At 40.3% G+C, this 20,740-nt stretch overlaps 1 protein-coding gene across 5 annotated transcripts in view; it reads right to left on the minus strand.

The window, feature by feature from the left end:
- Nucleotides 1-20,740, minus strand: part of CREB5 (cAMP responsive element binding protein 5) — a 259,619-nt gene that overhangs the window by 213,632 nt on the left and 25,247 nt on the right. For all 5 annotated transcript variants that reach the window (XM_071735597.1, XM_071735594.1, XM_071735593.1 and 2 more), the window contains 2 exons: nt 4,577-4,648; nt 1,387-1,480 (listed from right to left, as the gene is read on the minus strand). In XM_071735597.1, coding sequence (XP_071591698.1) covers nt 1,387-1,480; nt 4,577-4,648 — 166 coding nt within the window. The remainder of the gene's footprint in view (nt 1-1,386; nt 1,481-4,576; nt 4,649-20,740) is intronic.

Consider the following 20,740-nt stretch of genomic DNA (forward strand, 5'->3'; position numbering starts at 1 on the left):
GAATATGCTCCTTAGAAGCTTCCTTCAAGCAGAAGACTTTCCAAACAGAAAGTTCTAACAAAAGCTCTAAAAAAGTTAGAATAAAAGTTCTTAAAACGCCAGTGCTTTCACAGTGTTAATGTGCCCACAGTACAGATATCTTCAAGTAGTTTCACTGCGAGAGGACACAGCCAAGTGCAAGAGCAGCATTTCCTCATTCGTGCTTGATAACACAGGATTCTGCAGGCACAGCTGGCACACAGGCATCTTAAAATGTTTCATCTTCAACATGCTGTGTACTGCTCCTTTCTAAACTTAGTCCACTATGGAATTTTTAAGTGGAAGAGGAAAATAAATTCTATCTGGGACAAGGTTTGTCTGATTTCTTACTGGAGTCCAACAAACCAAAAGGTGCTAAAATAAATGTATGCAAGCAATTACTACCCCATTTTGATTTTCACAAAAGTGGAAACTGTTTATCCATAAAAGAGGTAGTCTGCTAAAGACCCCTTAATCACTATACCTATTGGACATAAATGGCAAAGTTTACCTCGAAAAAGATGAATACCAACCACTGGTTAACATCCATACACACATTTGTCTCATGGGTTTTTGTCCTAAAATTACTTTGAAACCTTAAAAATTCCTGTGATTTTATTCCTTATAACCAATTGCCACAGCCTGAGGAACATACAATAGGAAAAGGGAACAGGAGAGGAGAGAAGCGGTCAGATTAAGGTTAGCTTGACCTTACCCAGCCCTCATTGAATGCCAGTAGGCCACAGATGTGTGGTTACTCAGTCAAGAGTATTAACAAAGTACCTAAGAAACTAAAGGCTTTATATAACTGCACATAATACCAAAGAACCTCCGTGTATGGCAGGGGAAAGGCAGAGAAAGAAATGGTTACCCTCGGGGGGAAAGAGTCCTGGATGTTACCCACTGGTTTGCCTTACAGATATTTACTGTGTACAGGTTCCACATGATGCTGGCCCGCTAGAGCTGCTGAAGTGAGCCTGTCAAACTTAAATAGTGAGTCTTATAGGAACAGTGCAAATGCACTTCATTAACACACTCGCTGCTGGGCTCCCAGCTGACATGGGCTTAAGTGCCTACATTTCACTGGCATGTTGACACGGGAGGCAGTGATAGAGCTGCCAGCATGGCTGAGGTTCAGTAATTTCTCTCCATCTCCTGCCAAACCTGTGGGAAGGCATAAGAATGGCAACTGTCTTTCCATTTAAAGATATGCATTCTAGCTTATTGCATCTCTACTTTTTCTTTAATTGGAGCTGGGGCTTTTTAAAACCGAGCTTGGAGGTATTTTGCCAGTAGCTTTCCAGTAGGAGTCATGCTTTCAACATCATCTGAATAGTTATCTCAATTCTCAAATTCATGTCTTCTTACCTGATAACATATTATCTGTTTTTATTGAAGGAAACTTCAAAGTCATTTCATGTTTGTGCCTGTGAATCATCAGATGATCCTCTGTTGGAAAACGCTGTCAGGCAAACAGAGAGAGAGAGAGGAAGAGAGAGGAAGAGAGGGGGGGGAAAAAAAAAAAAAAAAAGAAAAAAAAAACAGAAGAAGAAGAATTTAATTCTCTAATAAACTTTTGGCATTAGACAGAATTTCAAAAACGAGAGAAAGAAATGTATCCAGCTAGAAATGTGTCCAAATGGCACAGGAAACAGAATATTTGAAAATACAAGCGGCTACGAGTAACAAAATAGCTTTACTCTACTAAAAAACTTACTTGCTGCAGTGCTATCTGGGGCTGCAAACCACAAGGTGTCATGAATTTGCCTGAAAAAGTTGCAGACCAAGTTTTGATTCTAAGGGTCTCTGACACCCACCCCAGCTACCACAGCCTCACAAGTCACCACGTGCCTGAGGATCTACAATAACTGCTGCTGTGTATGCTCTTAGCCCACGGCAAACACAAAGTAACACAGCATATCTTAAAATCACTTCACTGGATTTTTCTGCTTTTGTGTCTTTCCTTCACCTATATCTGCTGAGCAGCAACAAAAATAATCCAAAAAGCCAGCTTTTCCTACCCAAAAGTATCCAGGTAAAATGCACCTTTAATTTTGGAAACTTCTGATGCTTTGACTTGATTCAAAGTGGCAATGCAATGGTGCTTGGTATGTAGTGACTATTTATGACCCTTTATGATACTAAATTAAATACTTTTCCTTTGTCAAGCACTGAAGGTGGAGAAATGTGCTTTGTAAGAAACTAATGAGTTCTTTTTCAATCTGATAACAGACTACTACAACAAACAGTTTCTTTTGAAGAAGACAAAGAAGAGGCAAGCTTGAATAAATGGTCAAGAACTTGCACACTTGGGCTCAAAGGGAAGACTGGTTGTGTTAAGTTTACTTCACATGTGTACACAGACCTTTGCTACAAACTACTGTAATAGTTTTAACAGGGTTATTCCAGGACTAGCAAAGGCCAAGAGTTGTATCACCAGGGCTTGAGGAAAAAAGAAAAAAAAAATTAAAAGCAGCTTTTTAAAGCAACAGGTACATAGGAGACTGTTAAAAACTGGCAACAACTGAGTCATGGTGACTTAAGACTTTTAACACAGTATATTCTTGACTAAGGGACTTTGCTTGTGGCTATAGCATAAATAGTTGCAGTATGTTGCACCTTCTGAGAATCTCTCTAAGCCCATAGACAAAGCGTCATAAATAATGAGAATGAATTCTCTGGAAAAAAAAAAAATCCCAAAGATCTTTTCCTCACAGTGAAATCCTGCTTCATTGCTTACTCATCTGGAAGAAATGCAGCACCAGAAATTTATGTTAAGAGCAGAGGGAATATGTGAAAGGCCTTGCTCAATGAAATTGTGAGGGGGAAAAACATGTCTTGTTCTCATGAAACTGAGATTTTCCTTCATGGAAGTCCCGCTCTGTTTTCACAGTGAAATCTGCCAGCTTAAAGAGGGCATGGGGCAACTGAGGAGAAACTGCTCCTCCAGCCCAGACTTCTCTGTCTTTTTTGTAAGCCTACTTTCTTCCTTGTGCAGAAGGTCAACTCCCTCAGCCCTCAATCCATATCCTCACTGGCTGACAGAGAAGCCAGTCCCCAGGCAGCTTAGCTGGAGAGCAGTGCTACGCTGTGCCCTTCTGTCAAGTCCTCACTTACAAGAAATAGAGGACAGGTTTTGAAATGGGAAATTAATGTCTTTTAAGATGAAGTTCACACCTACATTGCTTGTCTTTCCAAACTTTAGCAGTATACAACCAAACTCGCTCTCTGAACACCTAAATGAGCTGTTTGGATCGGCTTCTCTGCTGAGGAAATTAATAAATAGCTGAGTTTTTTCACTCAAGTCCACTGATTTGAGTGTTTTAAGAGTTGGAAAAAAAGGAAATAAAACTTGCTCATAAAGCTCAGATACTTCTACTCTACCTCTAAGATAGAATGGTGAAAGTTTGACACTGTGTGGAGATCTGAAGTGGCAAATCCTTGATAAGAGGGACAAACCCAAAGATGCATTCTGGCACCCATAAAAAGGCTCCTAAGTTAATGAAAGAGCAAAGCTGCTTGCCAGTTGCTAACCCAACCTCAGATTTCTCCCTTTACTCATTTCATCTCTTCACAAAATCAACATCTACACTCCCAGTTAATAGTCACCCATCGTTCCACCAGAAGAACCTAAAGGGTTGTAAAAATATCAGCCAGCTGAAAACTCCTAAAGTACACTTAGTGCAGGAAATATCACCATTAAGAGAGGAGGGCTCTGGGAAACGGGCAAGCTAAATCACTTAAAACAGAGGGATATAGGAAGCTGGTGGCAAAAACCCAAAGGATGCCCTTGCCTGAATCTTTTACTCAGAAAATCTTATCAACCAAATTAGGGTCAGAAGTGCAACATGTGGAACTTTCGCCATTGCTTCATGGGCAAAGCTTTCCTCTCCTCTGCAAAATCACTAAAAAAACCATCAGAAATCCCAATTCAAAATTTCAGCAGGTATAATCCTGGTCACTTCAGTTTCTTTAAGATCACTGAACATCTAATGTTACAGGTCAGATTATTTCCTCAGAGATACATGGCAGATCACCAACCATGAGGAATCCCAAGCATACATCCTGAGGCAGAATTTATCTACAGGCTGCATCTTCTATAGAGAATATTTACTAGGAAGACATATCAAAGATTATTATTATTTTTAGAAAAAGTTAATAGGATATCATTGTATAAAAATTAAAAAAAAATCAGGAGGGCTACCACATCCAATAAGAAATATAGTATATTCCATGGTACAGAAGACAGAAAAATGTGTCCTTCCTTGCTAGCCACTAAATTAATCTGCAATACTGGGCTTGAAACACCAGGCTTGGGGATGAGGGATGGCACAGAAGCACTTTTACTAACTCTTTTTTGAATGGCTGTTGTATTTGCTTTAAATATTTTTAATAATATTTTGTGTGGTAAGGAGATAATTGAGGGGGAAAAGGACTTTAAAACATAACAAAAAAACCCAGATATTATTATTAGACATGTGTTAATGTATCAGGAGGCATTATACAAGCCAGAGCTAGTGCTGAGGACTCAATTAATACCACTGCTAACTTCACTCACCTGTGAGCAGCCTGGGGCACTGCAGACAAAAGGCCTCTCCTGCTCCAAGTTCATCTTTGATTCCTCATAAATCTACATGTTAAAAGGGGGAGGGGGAAAGAAAGGGAACCTATGAATATATACATTCTAAACTTCACATATACATGCAACATACAATCACCACTGTTTGTGCTTTTATTTCAAACTCCCACAAGAGACCAGAACAAAGTTTTCATCCTCAAAGTACTAAATCTGCTAATATTCAGCAGGCTCCCTACAGTCTAAGTTCTTATTACTCCTTCCTGAGCACATATTTACTTTGAAGAAAGGAGGAAAAAAAAAAAAGCCATTAAGCTTTCACAGCAGAAATCTGCCTCAGAAAAAAGCATATGTTCAGTGTTGTTATTAGATAAGACCGTGTCTGCTCAGAAATATCTCGAATTAAGAGTTTTTACCTTTCCTTCTTCAGTTCCTGCTCAACAACATTAAAACCAGACGTCTAGGTTACTTCTGAGAAAGAACCTACTTTTTGAAGTTCTTGGTCCATAGTGTTCAACATTAATAACTTAAACACATTACACACATGCTCTCTGTAAACACAAGATAAATGTGCATCCTCATCTTTTAAAAGGTCAGCTAGAACCTCAGGAGCTCAAGAAGTGAAGTTTTGTCTGAAACTGCAGCTTTCCCATAGCAGTTCCAGTCCTGTAACCTTGAACTAAAGCCTAGGGGAGGGGGGGGGGGGGGGGGGGGGCGGCAGGGGCAGAGCTCCTGAGTCCAGAATAAAACCAGAGGAGGAAACATTCACCATCAGAACATAGTAATTCAGCTAAATTTGAGTCAATATCACAGCAGTGTCCCTGACAAGCATCAATAAAATTAATTTTTTAATAACATTTTAGAATGTAAAATAAGTAAGTCACTTCTTTCAGAAATGTTTTAAGCCTTTTGGTACAACTGGCATTATAAGCTACAATATAGTAGCTGACCCACCTTAAAGCACATATGACTTCTGCTCATGTTATGCTTCAAATACCTTAAAATTCAGCCTTATGGTAGCCCTGCTTAGACAAATACCTGAGTTGCATTTGTGTACTTTTTTAATTTAAAAAAAAAAGAGAAATATATCAGTGAAAAAGTAGAATTTGATTTTTCAAGTACAAAAAGGACTGCAGAAGGACAAGTGCTGAAACTAGTTAACTCTGGTGCCCTTTCTTAACAGCACAATTCCTTGCTTTCTATTATCAGGAATATCTTTACCACACTTAGAATTGTTGTTAGACAAGTGCTGTTTTCAGAAAAATTGCTAGCATCCCCTGCAAACAATAAATACACCATTAACCAGAACATCAGCCAGACCTTTATTTGCAGCAATTATTTTCAGTGCCCTGAGTTCTCAAAAATAGAACCCAAAACTTCTGGATTATAACTTTTTCTTTTTAATTGAAATCCATTCTGATGGACAGCATTAGCCCAAAAGGGTATTTTGCTACTTGTGACATAAAAAAACCCAAAAAACACCACAAAACAAAAAAACCCACAACCAACCAACGAACCAAAAAAAAAAACCTCAGAGGCTGACCAGCCTTTACCTTGCTCCACTGACTCCCAGAAGCAGCATTGACAAGTAAAGAATTTCTGGTTTTATTTGCCCTTTTACCTCCACAAGAACACCTCTTAAAGGTGATAATTAGCATAAATTAATTTTCTCTAAGTGGACATCCCTACAGACACCTGGCCTTGAGAAAAAGGATTTATTGCACCTAATACAATCAGGTGTCAAGAAAGACCCAAATTCACATTTAATCTATCTACACAAGGCTAGAACTGAAATAACTAAAATTGTACCTAATTTATTCCTTTAAGATTATTCATATCCTGTTTTGATTTAACTTACAGCTATGTTAAACTGAAATAGGATACTCATAATCAGAAATGAAAGAGTATGTTTGCAAAAAGGCTTATGCTAAAATAACTAAAGGTGTTAAATTACTTCTAATTTCAGTTATTTCAGTTCCAGACTGTGCATAGACAAGATCTTCGGAGGTGAAGCCATAAAAATGCTCTGAAGTACATGATACTGTCTGAAAGAACCAAGCAGCAGATAACTGACTAAACAAATAACCCCCACTCCCTCCACCCCCCCCCCAAAAAAAAAAAAAAAAGCCCTCCAGCTAAGTTTGATTTTTCAATCCACCTCTGTTTCTGGGATCTGACCCTGAGATGTTGTCTTTCCTAAAGACATTTTCACAAAAAAATAAAAATAAAAAAGTTGTGTGAATAATGATATCTCAATTACTCCTGCAACTGAAGCACTGCCAAAGGTTTCTGTTACCCCCCTCTTCCCTCCTCAGGGGAGAGGGACAACTGCATTTCCAATAGGACAACAACAGATGAGACTCAGTTAAAGAAAACAAGAGAGAAACAATTCTGGTCCCAAGTGTCCAAGTGAGTTTCAAAACATTACCAGGAATTACTTGGAGTTTGTTTTCTTATGGAGTATTGCAAGTCTAAAACTGCCCTCCCCACCCTCAGCTTGAGTCCCTAAATCCATCAACACATTCTCTGATACAATTAAATGATTCTCAGAGTTGCTAGATAGATAAGCACAGAGCAAGCACCAAAATAAGATCCTCATTAAGGACCAGAATCCTGAACATGGGGATCAGCTCCAGGAAAACATGGACTTGGGTTTTATTCTCAGTACTTTGAAAAGGTGTCAGATTCAACATCGAGTTGCTTACCACAAATGTCCAAGCAACTGCTGGTTCCCACGAGAATCACTCTTTGCAGGCTATTTGCAGACATTGAGCTTTTTTTAAAAATAAAATTATTTTTAAAAGTAATAATTCAGAATGGCTGTATCATGTGTGCCCTCCAGGATACTGTCTAGCATAACTTGGCCCATCCAATATGTTACCAGAAAGAGTACAGTGCCCTCAAGACAAATTGCACTGTACAGAATTTGTATTTACATGTGATGCTATCACCATGGTTGAGACTGTAGCACTATGGACTCTCTTACAATAGTAAACAAGTGAAAAAAACCTGCCTACAGTTTTTGAGAGGGTGTCCTGTGCTCAGTTATCTTATGGCAGTAATTCAAGATTTATGCTTGAATGTTGCCCAGAAACAATGCAGCTGAAAATCTGGGCTGTGAATACGAGTCTTCTCCATCCCCCATTCCCACTGAATTCTGCAAGAGCTGCAGATGCACAAGGAACACGGGATCTCACCCCAGGCTTGCAGCAGAAGGGGAGCTCTCAGAAACAGAGCTCTTTTTTGGCTATGCACAGCCCAGTTTGCACAGCATCCATTTCAAGATGCAGACCTGCATCTCCCATCCTTCAGCCTTACCCAGCCTCTGGCACACAGTTCACACAGCTCATGTGTGTTGCTGGGCCACACAGCTCAAGTCACCTTTTTCCACAGCATGTGCAGGTGGTACAGCATACACGAAGGAAATCACACAATCAATGGCAGCATTTCGACCTCACCTAATAAAAATAAATCCCAGCAACCTTTCCATCTAAATTAAGGCTCTTATTAACCTTTAGGATCTTAAATATTCAAGTTACACTCTTGCACCTCTCACAGTACTACACATGACTGCTGCAATTAATGTGCATGAAGAATATCAGGCAAATCTATGATGACTGAAAAGTTAAAAAATTGCTCAGGCCTGAATTTTTTACTTCTGTTATCAATAGCTTAATTTATTGCAACTTTGTGACCTCTTCGAAGAAATAAACAAGGATTATAAATATTAGTGAGCACTAATATTGGTATGTCAGCGTTAGTTCTGATATTATTAACAATGGGTATGAGTGCATTATGCATCAGAAAAAGGGGCTGAATTTTAATAGACATGTTAACAACATCTGTCAACATTTATTGCCCTACTGTGACCATGTAAAGAGCCTTATTGGCAGAATATGTAAGTGAGGAAATCTGCTACACTGTTGTAGCCGGCCATTCTCCTGAAATACCACTCTGCTTAGGAGAGGTTGAGATATTCAAATCAGAAAAATAAACAAACAAAAATATAGAAGAAGCACAGAAAAACTTCTCCAAGCCATGTCACATGAAAGAGAAACAAGTTAGGTCTGCAGCAAGCCGATTTTTTCATGTGTTCCTTGATTCCTGCATACAATCCTTCTAAGCATATTGTATTGTAATTAATAAAACTGAAGGCCACGATGAGGAATGAGAGAACATAACAAAGAAGTAAAAAGCAAACAAAAGAAACAAAATCACTCTCAGAACATGGCAACAAACTACATCCCCTCACAGCAGCATGCAGAGAGAAGTACCCCACGTCCTCAGGCTCCTCAAGAAGACTTTGCAGAGCCCCACGATCATCTTTTCTGAACCAGAAAAATAGTTCTAACAACCAACACCAAGCAAGCATGCTCCTTTTCTGTCTCTCCCTCCCTTTTTCAACTCAGCAGTAATCTTATTGCCTTACTGGTAAAAACATCAAGCAGGCTTGTTTCCTGTTTCAATGTTATTCTTGAAGTGGGCTGCAGTAAGAATCTGATTTTCATTGGGCTATTATTATTTGCAGCTGCGTGACCTTTTTAACCCTCTTTTAAAAGTGACATTTCAGCCTTCAACCTCAAGCTGTCTAAATGTTGCAAGGTTTTCAGTCCTCTGATTAACAGTGAAAAAGAACCCATGGAGAGGTGTATACTACAATGTGTCTAATACAGGTCAGTGCACCCATCCTGCCATTTGCACAACTAAGTAATTACCCTCTAATAAGCAACCTGTTTGTTGAAATTAATCACCTGGGCACATGCTTGCAAGACAGGTTTCTTGAGCCTGGTGTGACCAAGGTCACTGAGATTTCCAAATATAAGTGCAAAATATGCAGTCCCAAGCGTTAGCAGCAGTATGCAGAGGCATGAGCAATAAATGAAGCATCACCTATTTTTTTAGGGTCATGGCCACAATGAATAAAAAGTGAGAGGAGATGTGGTTATGCTGCACTTCTGAATATTAAAGATCCCCACTGGAGTAAGCAGCATTTTAAACTGCTAGTCTTGACTATTCAGTACTGTTTGCAGATAATTACAGTGTTATTACAAATGTTATTAAGACTTGTTGCTTTTAGAGGTTTAGTACACACAGGGTTAATGCTTACAGCTGTTCCCTATACCTCCTTGCATGAGCCAAGCCAATTTAAGTGCCCTTGTGCTGAAACCTTGTGCATGGTGTTTTTCCTCGGCATGGGCTGTTCAGTGGAAGCTCTTGTTTTCTGAAACTAGCATCATGCTTTCCACATGCACACATACAGGGCTCATTATCACAGCCCTGCCTGCTTCAGCTGCTACAACGAAGGGTCTGTCAGCATTTCCATTAGAAACCCCCCCGTTTCAGGATTAAAGCATTTCCAAATGGTTCTGGATGCTGGAAAGCAATTTGTGTCTGGAGTCCCCAAGAAGGACCTTAATGTGATGCACATTTGAGCTGGGGCTCGAGCCCTCGCTGGTACTCCAGTCAAATTTTTGTGATTGCATTTATGACATTTATATGTGGAAAAACACTCAGCTTGGGCCTTTATTCATTTGTTTTAAAAGAAGAGAGCCCCATAAATCTTCAGGCAGAGCTGAGCACTCTCAAGCAGCGGTTGATGTGTGAACTGCCTCAACAGCAAGCAGCCTTCTGTCCTTTCCCCAGGGTTGGCAGCACTGCCTGCCCAGCAGCAGCACCAAGGCTGCCTCAATACTTGTTAGCCCCTGGCCACCTGTGGAGCTGCTGGCCACTTGCATGCTTCAGAATAATTTATAAATGCAGTACCAAAAAGATTCTTGTTGCACGCTGCCAAACACCTGAGTTCTCTTTGAAGGTTTGCTTACCCCCTGTCTGAACAAAATCCAGTGCTGGGAAGGGTCCTCAGCAGTCACAAGGTTTTGTGCCATCACTCTCTCTCAGGTACATCCATTCACCTCCAGATCAGCTCAGGGAGGAAAGCTTTTCCTCCCCTGCTCAGTGTTTGTCCACTAAAAGCCACTGTTTCTGTTATCACAGCAAAACAAATAGCTGCCTCCTGCCTTTCTTCTGCTTATGCAGAGCTGCTTTCTTCTCAAGAAAGACCAGAAATGGAGATAGCTGTAAAAACTAAAAAAAAAAGGGGGGGGAGAGGGGGCAAAGGTAGGAGATTACAAAAAGAAACAAGAATGAAGTTTGAAATATTCTGAAATTGAGGAGGGAAGGAATAAGGGGAAGAAAAATCCCAAAGGAGCTGGGGTCAAGAAGCCATTAGTGGAAATGGGAAAGAGAAAGAAAATGGAAGTGAGGCCTGCAAACTGCTGAGGACTAGGCTGAGGAAGAAGAAGGGAGTAAAAGGATACCTCTGAAACAGACACTCAAAATAGAAAGAAGATGACCTACTGCCTTCCCACGTAACAGCAGTGTGAGAGCCCAACACTGTGTATCATCTGTGCAAGATAAGAGTATTTGGTAGAGGGCACAATTTGTCCTCTACAGTGGATGAGCTCTGTCTGAAGCCTAGTGGAAATGCACGAGTCTAAATGACTACTCTACATTTCTTGGGTTCTCCATTTCAGTATAGGAAATCTATCACAGATTTAATTGGTATAAAGCAAAAGGATTTGCTCTTACAGAAATGGCCACGGGATTATTAAGCATAGGCAATAGAAAAGAGGAATAGGATAACCAAAAAGAGTGAATTTAAAATGAAAGCAACAAAAAAAAAAAACCTTGCAAAAGACCCAGCACTTTTGAAAACAGTACATGAGAGTTATCTCAGCACAGAAATACTCTATTGGAGAAATCAGATCTTTATAAGCAAAGGCAGCTATTGCTCTGGAAAAACACTTTGAGGAACAATGTGGTTATTTTGCTCTCTGTGATTGGCCAAATAGGGCTGGCCTGACCTGGAAGCATCCCAGTCTTGTAGCTCTGCAAGTGTCCCCCACTGATGGCATCTGCAGAAGAACAAGGCTAATACCTGTTCTCCCTACTTACAAGTCTGAAACGACCGGAGAGACCAGACTGTAACATCACTGACAGCACAGAGGTTTGCTTAATAGAACATGCAGCAGCAGGACAAGCTGTAGCAATATAACCACAGAGTAAAGCAATGCAAGGAAAAGGCACTATTTGACAATGAACATGTCACATACCAGGAGACAAAACCAATACCCGTATCACTTCTCCATTCTTCATACATGAAACGCTTCTCCTGGCTTTTCAGTGCTGGGAATTTAACAGCCTGCTGAATCCAGACCTGCTGAAGCAAAGTCAGTGTCCAGGTCTATGGACTTAACGTGTCAAATGTTACAGAGAATGTCAGGTGTCTACAGGTATGGGTAGTCAAACAGCACCAGAGTTTCATGATCATCTCCACATGAACAAATATGCTCACTCTGTATCATCAGGCATTCAACTGCAGTGCTTATATTAGAAGGCTAAGTCAGACTTGCAAGTCTTGGGACAGTCAATGGAAAAGAAGAATGAAGCCTATGTTAGGGCAGGACTCAAACAAATGCTCTATCAATCCTCTGGTACAAAAGGGCTCACCACTATTTCAAAAGCTTCAGCACTCCGAGTTCTTCGATCAGATGCATGTACAGGGTGCTTACATCTGCCCTTACTTAAGTCACAGTCCATCTTGCAACCTGTTCTGCACAAGAAGAGGTGGGGGAACTGCAAAACAACTGCAGTAACACATGTGACAGGAATCTTGCTTCAAGAGACAACCAGTAACAGGTAGCCTTTTAAAGGAAGCACATATTTGCTGTTCTTTATGAGCCAGTCTTGGCTTCTCCTTGTTAGGGACAGTCCCTTGGGGCACAGAACATACACACAGAAGTTAAAACCACCATTATCTGAAATCAATATTTACTACCAAACTCTTGAAATATTTAAAGACAATACATGTAGAGAACACCATTCCAGGCTCGTACAGTCATTTGGTAGCACCCACTCTGTCACTACAGCTTTTCATTGGGTTACACACTTACCACCATCACAGTACAATATATGGTGCCCTACCAAACTGCTAATAACATGAGATTAGCCTGCTTAGAACTGTATCTAGTTATTTTCCAGGCAAAGGGATAAAAAAGAACAGATCCTGAGCCTGTTAGAGAGTCGGCTCCAATTTTCACTTATCTCCCAAATGTTAATAGTATTAAGTGAGGCTGGGTCATTCATCCTCTCCAAACCCTTCCACAAACACAGACCCATTCCAAGAAGTGTAGAAGTCGCTATGCTTCATTGTCAGTGGTTCCTATGCCAAGACCATTATCGTGGGTGTATGGAAGAAAAACAGAGTCTTCAGATCATCTTCACAAGTTAAGATGGTTCATCATGTCTATTGCTGTGAAACAACAACAAAAAAAAAAAACAACCCACAACCCAAAAAAGAAAAAGAAATAAAACAACCACAAAAAAACCCCAACCCAAAACAAAACCAAAAAAACACACCAAAAAAAATTCCTTCAAGGAAAAAATTCAAGTGTTATTCACTGGAGAAGATCTCCAGGAAGCCTGCACAGGGCAGGAAAGGCAACCGCAACTGTGGTGAAAGACGAAGCCCATGAAGCAGAGGGTGTCAATGATGAACTCCCAGTAACATCTGGCAAATAAACTAATCTTTTGGGACTTTCCAGTGTTGGCAGATAAGCATGTTGTCTGTCCCTTCAAAGGCTGACCTCATTTCTATCCTTGGGTTAATGGCATGCAAAGCTCTCTGCTACACTTTCTTTTTTCACTCTTCCCCTCACCGCAACAGTTATTATTAAACACCAAACAACTTTGCCTATTGTTGTAGTTTGCATACAACTTAATTAAGAGTTTTCCCTCCAGGAATAATATTGACTGAAAGTTCTGAAGGGTTGTTTTGTTTTTTAAGTGTACTGTAACTGCAGTATGCTAATTGCTTTGGTTTACGATACACAAATAGATAAAAGAATTCACCTACCTTGCATGCAAATAAACACTTGGATTTCCAAAGGAAAGGAATCAAAAATAAAAAGCATAAAAGATATCCTGGGGGAAACAACAACACAAGGCTGCTTAGCTGACTTTCATACCAGAAGCAGTTAGGGGCTTTAACTCGAGCTTTGAAAATTCTGCCAGCCCAAATTTTCCTTCTGGTTTATTATATAAAATAATACCTAAACCAGAACCCTGTAAACCAACTTTATACATCTTATGGATACAACTCTGCATTTATCTATACTTAAAATAATTTTAAATTACAACACATCTCATTTTCTACTTTTTTTTTTTTTTGTATAGTTAACACACAAGACAGCTTAAGACTTATTACATAGAAAAATGAGTCCATTAATAACTCAGTTATAAGCCATTAATTATTAACTTTCACCCATTTTTAATTACCACTTCTAAAGATTTTTTTTTTTTATTGGGAACTTCTCTCTCTTCAAAATGACAAAAAAAATCTCGACTCAAATGTTCGACATTCACTGTTCTCAGTATAAGATAAAATCCTCTGGTATAACAAATCTCTGCTGAGAAAACTGGCAGCCCGTACACCCCCCCAGGCAGTACTCAGCACTAGAAAGTCTTAGACATTAAAAACTAAAAACTGTTCTTTTCAGCCTTGACAATCAAGGGCAGGCTTTAAACTTCACATATGCAAACCACTGGCAATATCCAATACAACCACCTTATCTTCAGGCACTTAGTTTCTTACCATTGTGTGACAAGTTTTACTAAAAGCAGCATAACAACCTGATCTGGGGGAGTTGTGTTTGGATTTAGGCTTATCTATATGTTTTTAGGAATAGAGATTGAATCACCTTTCTCTTAAAACACCTTCATTAAATAAAAGGTTTCGAGTTTTGGAGACAGGTTAAAAAGCTGTTTCCATATCATTCTTACTATTTGCATTGAATACAGCACAGCACAGAGCACTATGCATGGAAAGCAGTAAAAAAGGATTTGCTTGAACTAACTACTCAGAAAAAAAGATACACTGCGAAACCTTCAGATATTAAAACAAAGTTTTCTGGTTTTTGATGGCCCACTTGCACATTACAAACAGCTCTTTCTGCAGATTTTTTGTCAGACTAGAGGCTCCCATGAAAACAGTTAAAACTATGGAGGAGAAAAACATTTCACAAAAGCTAAAGAAAGCCTGTATGGGGGGCTGGGGGTCAGGCATTTTATCCTCAGTCTCCTGCACTACCTGAAGTGAAACCAGTAATCACAGGACACGTCCAGCACAGGTATCAACAAATGATGCTCTGATGCAGGCAGAACTCTCCTCGGGGCTCCAAAATCAGGAGCCACTACCAAGGTCTGGAGCCACAAATGCCAGGAGCACCCAGGGCCATCCAGGGCAGTCTGACACATGCCAGCAGCAAAGAGTCCCCCATAAGGCCAAATGATTCCTTCCAGCTAGCTCCAGAGCAAAGGCTGAGGACTGTCTGCCCTGGTGATTCAGGTATCTGACTTGGAAAGAGCACAAAACAGCTCACAAACTGCTTGGCAGACATCCAAAGAAACCAAAAAACCCAAACCCTTTTGTGCTGCTCTCCCCACCCTCCTGCAGCCCCCCTTCACCTCCCCCTCTCGCCCCCCCTCCCCTCAGCTTGGCTCTGGCATCCCTCTCAGCCCTGGATGTGTCCACAACCCTTGGGTCAAGTTTCTCAAGCATTAAAGGACTGGACCCAAGAGAGAAACTATCTTTGATAAGAATCCAACACAGGTCTTCAAAGACTTCTTTTGCAAATCCACGCCTGCTCTGAGCACAAAAGCAGTGATCCCTGTCTTCCATGGGACCCACACAAAAGCAGGAGGGCCCCAGAGGGACTCCTCCAGCCCCCAAGCCCTAATTATGCCTTGCAAATATGCTGGGTGTGTGTGAGAGGGAAAAAGAAGTCTGCCTCTCTCTCTCCATAGCCTAGAGCAGCACTTCCAACAACAGCATCTCAGTGGAGCCCCGGGATGGGCAGGGAGGTGCCAGTGCCCAGGGCTGCCCCGCTCCCAGGCTGGGGAGGTGGGATGGGTCCTGTCCTGACACTTCCAGGAGTGCTCTGCCATCCCACCCCCCAGGCAGCCCCCAGTCCCCTCTGGTGCCTGACATCCAGCTCTCCTGGTGGTCTCCATTGGAGGGACCTGTGTGGGATAAGCAACCTGAGGCACTCACTGGACTCAGCTGCTACTCTCCAGGCCCAAGCCAAAGCATTTCTAGGGTGGGACCCAGGGCTCTGCAACAAATCCAGACAAGTACAGTTCTTGCACATCTGTCTAGATGGACCTCAAGAACCTCCTCAAGGAATGAGAGATTTGGGATGCAGATCTAAAGGGACATAAATACCGTCATTACTTCACTGCCACTTGACAAGCATGGGACATCTGACATGGGCTGCCACTCTGCTCTCCATGAATACAGCTGCTGCAAAGCAAACTGGTACCAGCAGCTGGGCAGGCAGATGAGTCTGCCCTCCAGAATCATTTGAAACAGCCCTCATCATTAGGCAAATCTACATGGAAACTATGAAAAAACCCTCGCAGAAGCAGATACACAGCAGAGATCTGCTCGGCAGGCACCGAGGAGAACTCTGTACTGTCGGAGTGGGTGCATATGTCTGTGTGTACATCCACGAGAATCTGTGGAGTAGCTGTGTGTGAGCAAAGAAACATGTATTTTCCTCCTAAAGGGTTGCAAGTACATCTCGGAAATACAGAAAAACACTCAGAAAAAAATGTGACACCACAGTAAAAAAAAAGCAGCCTTTCTGACTGACAGGCTATTGCCTCTGTGAAGGAGGCAGAACATCAGAATGAAACAATTCCCAGCCAGTGACCATAGCCACAAATTTCTGGATGTGACCAATCCATAACTACAAACAAGGATATTAAAAACTGACACACATGAAAAAAAAATTACTTTCCCTAAGAAGAAGGGGGCAAAGTAAAGTAAAGGAGTAATTCTCTGCAGGCTGTACATTCACAATCTGCGAACAACTCACAGCAGCTCATAACATGCTGCAAGTGTAAAGCGGTGAAATTCAAACATCTCTAAAAACCACAGATTTGTAACTTGTGCTTATGTAAATACACAGCTTTCAAGCCTCAGCCATCCTGGCCATAGCTCTTCTGGGAAAAATGAAAAAATCTTGGCTGAGGATTTCAAGAGCAAGTGGTGATACCGAGCGCCTCCAGTTTTTAGGTGTCCAATCAGAAATACTTTCAAAGGCTTCATTTTCAACTCATGCTGCACACACCCTCTTCAAATCATATCCCTTTAGGGAATATTTATCTTAAAAAGTAAGCAAATAACGAAAGGTCAGACACATACACATGACTTTGTTCCTCCTTCTCTCAGTATTCTTTCTGACATGAAGACGTAATACTGTGCCAAAATTTTAGACAAGCGGCTAAAGAACACACATTTAAACACAGATTTTTTTTTCCCCAATTTTTTAACAGCCTAAAGATGCTCAAAATCATACTTAACTGCAAGTAGCTTTAAGTATCTTATATCTGTATTTTTATCTGAAAAAATCCTATCTTACATGGTCTATCCCAAGTCATGCAAAGTTAGTGACAATGGTGGCAAAGCCAGGAAATAAGCACACATATATATACATATACACATACTTATAGTTAGTGAACTGCTTAACTTCAAGATATTATTTTTGGACTGGACTGCATAGACTCATCCAGCTTTTTGCATTTTTAATTAATATAATTTCTCATTTTGAACTAGGGTGCAGAGATCTATGAATAACAAATTCTTCGTATGAGAAGTTAAAATAGAATTTTAAAAAACCTAAGAATCTATCTCAACATATAATTGCCTCAGTTTCTAAAAAGAGGATTTCATATATAGGCTGTTTTGATGGTCTAGCAAGCATATGAATACATAATTGATTTTTTCCCTCCTGTGGAACAGCGCTCAGAAGAGCACTGAGATTTGTATCAGGATTATGAAAAAATATCATTATTTCAAAAGTAATCAGAATGTTAAGTGCTAACATTCCCTAATAATATAGGTAACATAACCCACTAAACAAAAAAAACCCAAAGAGCCATGATCTTTGCATGCAGATTTTCCTAATCTTTTTGTCACTGTAAGCCTGTACAGACAACATGCTATGGATGCCTTTTGTCAACTGACCAGATCTGGCTATACCTCAGAGTACCTACTCTCTAGAGGTAACAATCACAAAACAAAGGTGTGATAGAGGTGGTAGAATTCCTGCGAAAGCAGATTTTACAGGATGGTAATATCAGTGCCTGCATCCAACACGGTGATAAAGCAATGAAGTGATTACAAGTGAGGGCTTCAGGGGCTGGAACTGCAGAGTGCTTTTTGAACAACACTTTCATCCTAAGAGCTTGACAGATTCTCTCAGTGAACCATCTGCCTCCCATCAGGAACCTGAGGAGGGTCAGAAGCTCTTCTCAGAAAGCTGTACTGCAAGATACTCCTTTGCAAGTATATGCTAGCAATGTGAAGGCTCTTTGGTCTGGACATTCAGCTGTCAGAGTTTCGCATGCCCCACCATCCAATATTTTCAAAACTGTCCAGGGTAAAGCTAGGTTTTCTTCACAAAGAGCACTACGTATATGAACAGCTTCAGATACTTTTGCATTTACCAGTGCCACAAATAGCATTTTGAGTATTAATACCACTTAATTTTCTTTCAGGACAGCTAGCAGCATTTATAAGTTCTATTATCTTCTTCTTCTGTCAAAATGGACAAAGAAAATGCCTAACATTCATTTTGGTTGGAGCATCCAAATACTGTGATTCTTTGCAAAATACTGCAGCACAGGAAATATTTGGAGACTATCAAGGACAAATGGGACTACCATTGAGTCTGCTTCCAAGGACAACCATTCATCTCCTCTACAGGACTACCACCCCCTTCCTCCCCTCATGTTCTCATTTCTCACACGCTCTCTTGGTCTCACGTAAAGAAGTCTTTGATCTTAGACTATTCATTTTGCATTTACATCCAAAACATTTTATTTTATGTAGTCTTTTATTACTTTATGGAATGCATGTGGCTATAGTACACAATGTGTTATGACCTTTTGTTGTTCCAGTTTTTAAAAAAAACAAGGTCCTTCTCAGAGTCACTTTAATTCTACACCAAGACTTTCGGTATTGTCTTGGCTAAGCTGTAGACCTAAGAAGTTGACTCCTTTATGTAGGCAATAGTAAGAAAAGAAGTAACAAACTGTCCCTATTCATTTAAGAACATCTGGGCTAACAAATCAATCTAAAACACAAGGCTCTCTCCTGCTTTCACTTCACAAATGAAGAGCACATGGTGAGGTACAGACTGCATCTTCTATTTGAAGTTAACATGGAAAAAAAATTCTGAGAATTACCTAACCTGTAACAAACACAGAAAAGCAGACATAAATACATTAAAAGCACATTTAATTTAAATTAACTGTTTGTGAGAATTATTCACAGGTTATCTGTAATGCTTAGCTCTTTAACTCGACCCTACATGTTTCTTTATAGATTTCAATTTTAGGAGTACATGGAAGCAAATTAAGCAAGTAAGTGTCAGACCACAGAAAAAAGAAAAAAAAACCAAACTCAGTTATTGTGGCCTGTCACACTAACAAGAAATTTAAGGAATGCACTTCATTTTTTCAAGCAAGTTCTATTTTATTTTCTTAATGTCTTTCTCTGACAATCTCATTTCCATCCTTTCTCCTATTTTTCCTACTGGAAAAGAAACCAAAAGCATAGATAAAAATGTTTTTGGAAGGATGTTTTTGTAACAGAATTCAGGAGAGAATTATGGAAATATTTGGTTTTCATTCTCAATATAGTTTCTAGGAAATTTTACCATTCCAGATCAGCCCTCTGTTCACACACATGACACAACTGACTACAAAATCCATCTTGCAGGACAGGGCAATGCTAGTAAGCTCATCACAACTTCCAGAGAAACAGTCCTACAGCAGTCAAACTACAGCAGACTCCAGCAGTCAAACTTCTTGGTGGTAAGGATCCCAATATTCAATATCTCTCATAGAGGTCATGCCCATATCAATATTGGATATGCCAATATCCAATATTTAGAAGACAGGGAGGAGGAAGCAAAGAAAACTAGACCATCTCTATGGCATCGAAGACCCCTTTTTTCCTTCATTCCTTTCCACAGAGCCTGTAGAGCTTGTGTCTTTTAATAGAAGACTTTAATTGTATGATATATCACAGCTAGGAAAACAATTCAGTCACATCCCTTTTGGAGGGCTTTACCAGAACAATTCTGCCAGCAGATCTACCATAAGCAAGCCTGTGTAGCAAGCATAGTTCAGGCACTTGCTGATAGAGCCATATCCACCATGGACTGTGATTTTACAGTCACTTCCAAAGAATCATGGCTCAAATATTGCAAGAATACTCATTTTGGTGTAGGAAAATCCCTTTGGTGTTTTCCAGTTAATAAGGATGAAAGGGGAAACAAAAGAAAAAAAGAACAGAACACGAGAAAAAAGAATTATAAGGCTGTATAGGCAGCCTCGAAGGAACATGGACTGCGCAACCTTTGAAGTACCCACTTCTAAAATGAGATCATATGAGAATTTTTTAAAGCAATAAAAGCGAAGCCTCAGAAACAAGTGTAAGTTACAGCCTGAAGTGCTTTATCACAGCTCCATGAACCCTCTTCCATAAAACCTATTTGTTTTAAAAGTTTATTTACTTTGAGGCAAACTTGAACCGATTGTGGGGGGATGAAAGGGCGGGAGGGATCTATAGTTTCCCAGAGGTGAGCTGATAAATACATCATTACAGAAGCAGAACTGTCTCCTGCCAGCCTGCAAGGAGGCATTTTCTACTCAGAGGGTAAGAACAACAAATACAAGTGCTTTACGTGCCTCTACAAACCTCCTGCCCTCTGGAGAGCAAAACCTTCAATTTAACAACATACCTTATACATACCTTATAGGTATGTAAAACCACAAGCTCACTTCTAAGTCTTTCTCCTCAAAAAGTTATGCCTGGGTTAATGGTACAACTCTGCTGTGTCACACAATCCCTGAGCTGGTTCTGAGGGTTCTAACAGACACCACAATGCAGAGCTGGGCAGAGATACAACCCCACATCATGGGAGTAATATTAGCACAACATTGCTCTTAAGATAATCAGCCATGTCTTTTAGTGAGGCAAAACTTTGCTGACGTGGATATGCCCCTTCCAGATAG

Source organism: Heliangelus exortis, chromosome 2, assembly GCF_036169615.1.
Source record: "Heliangelus exortis chromosome 2, bHelExo1.hap1, whole genome shotgun sequence".
Lineage (NCBI taxonomy): Eukaryota > Metazoa > Chordata > Aves > Apodiformes > Trochilidae > Heliangelus > Heliangelus exortis.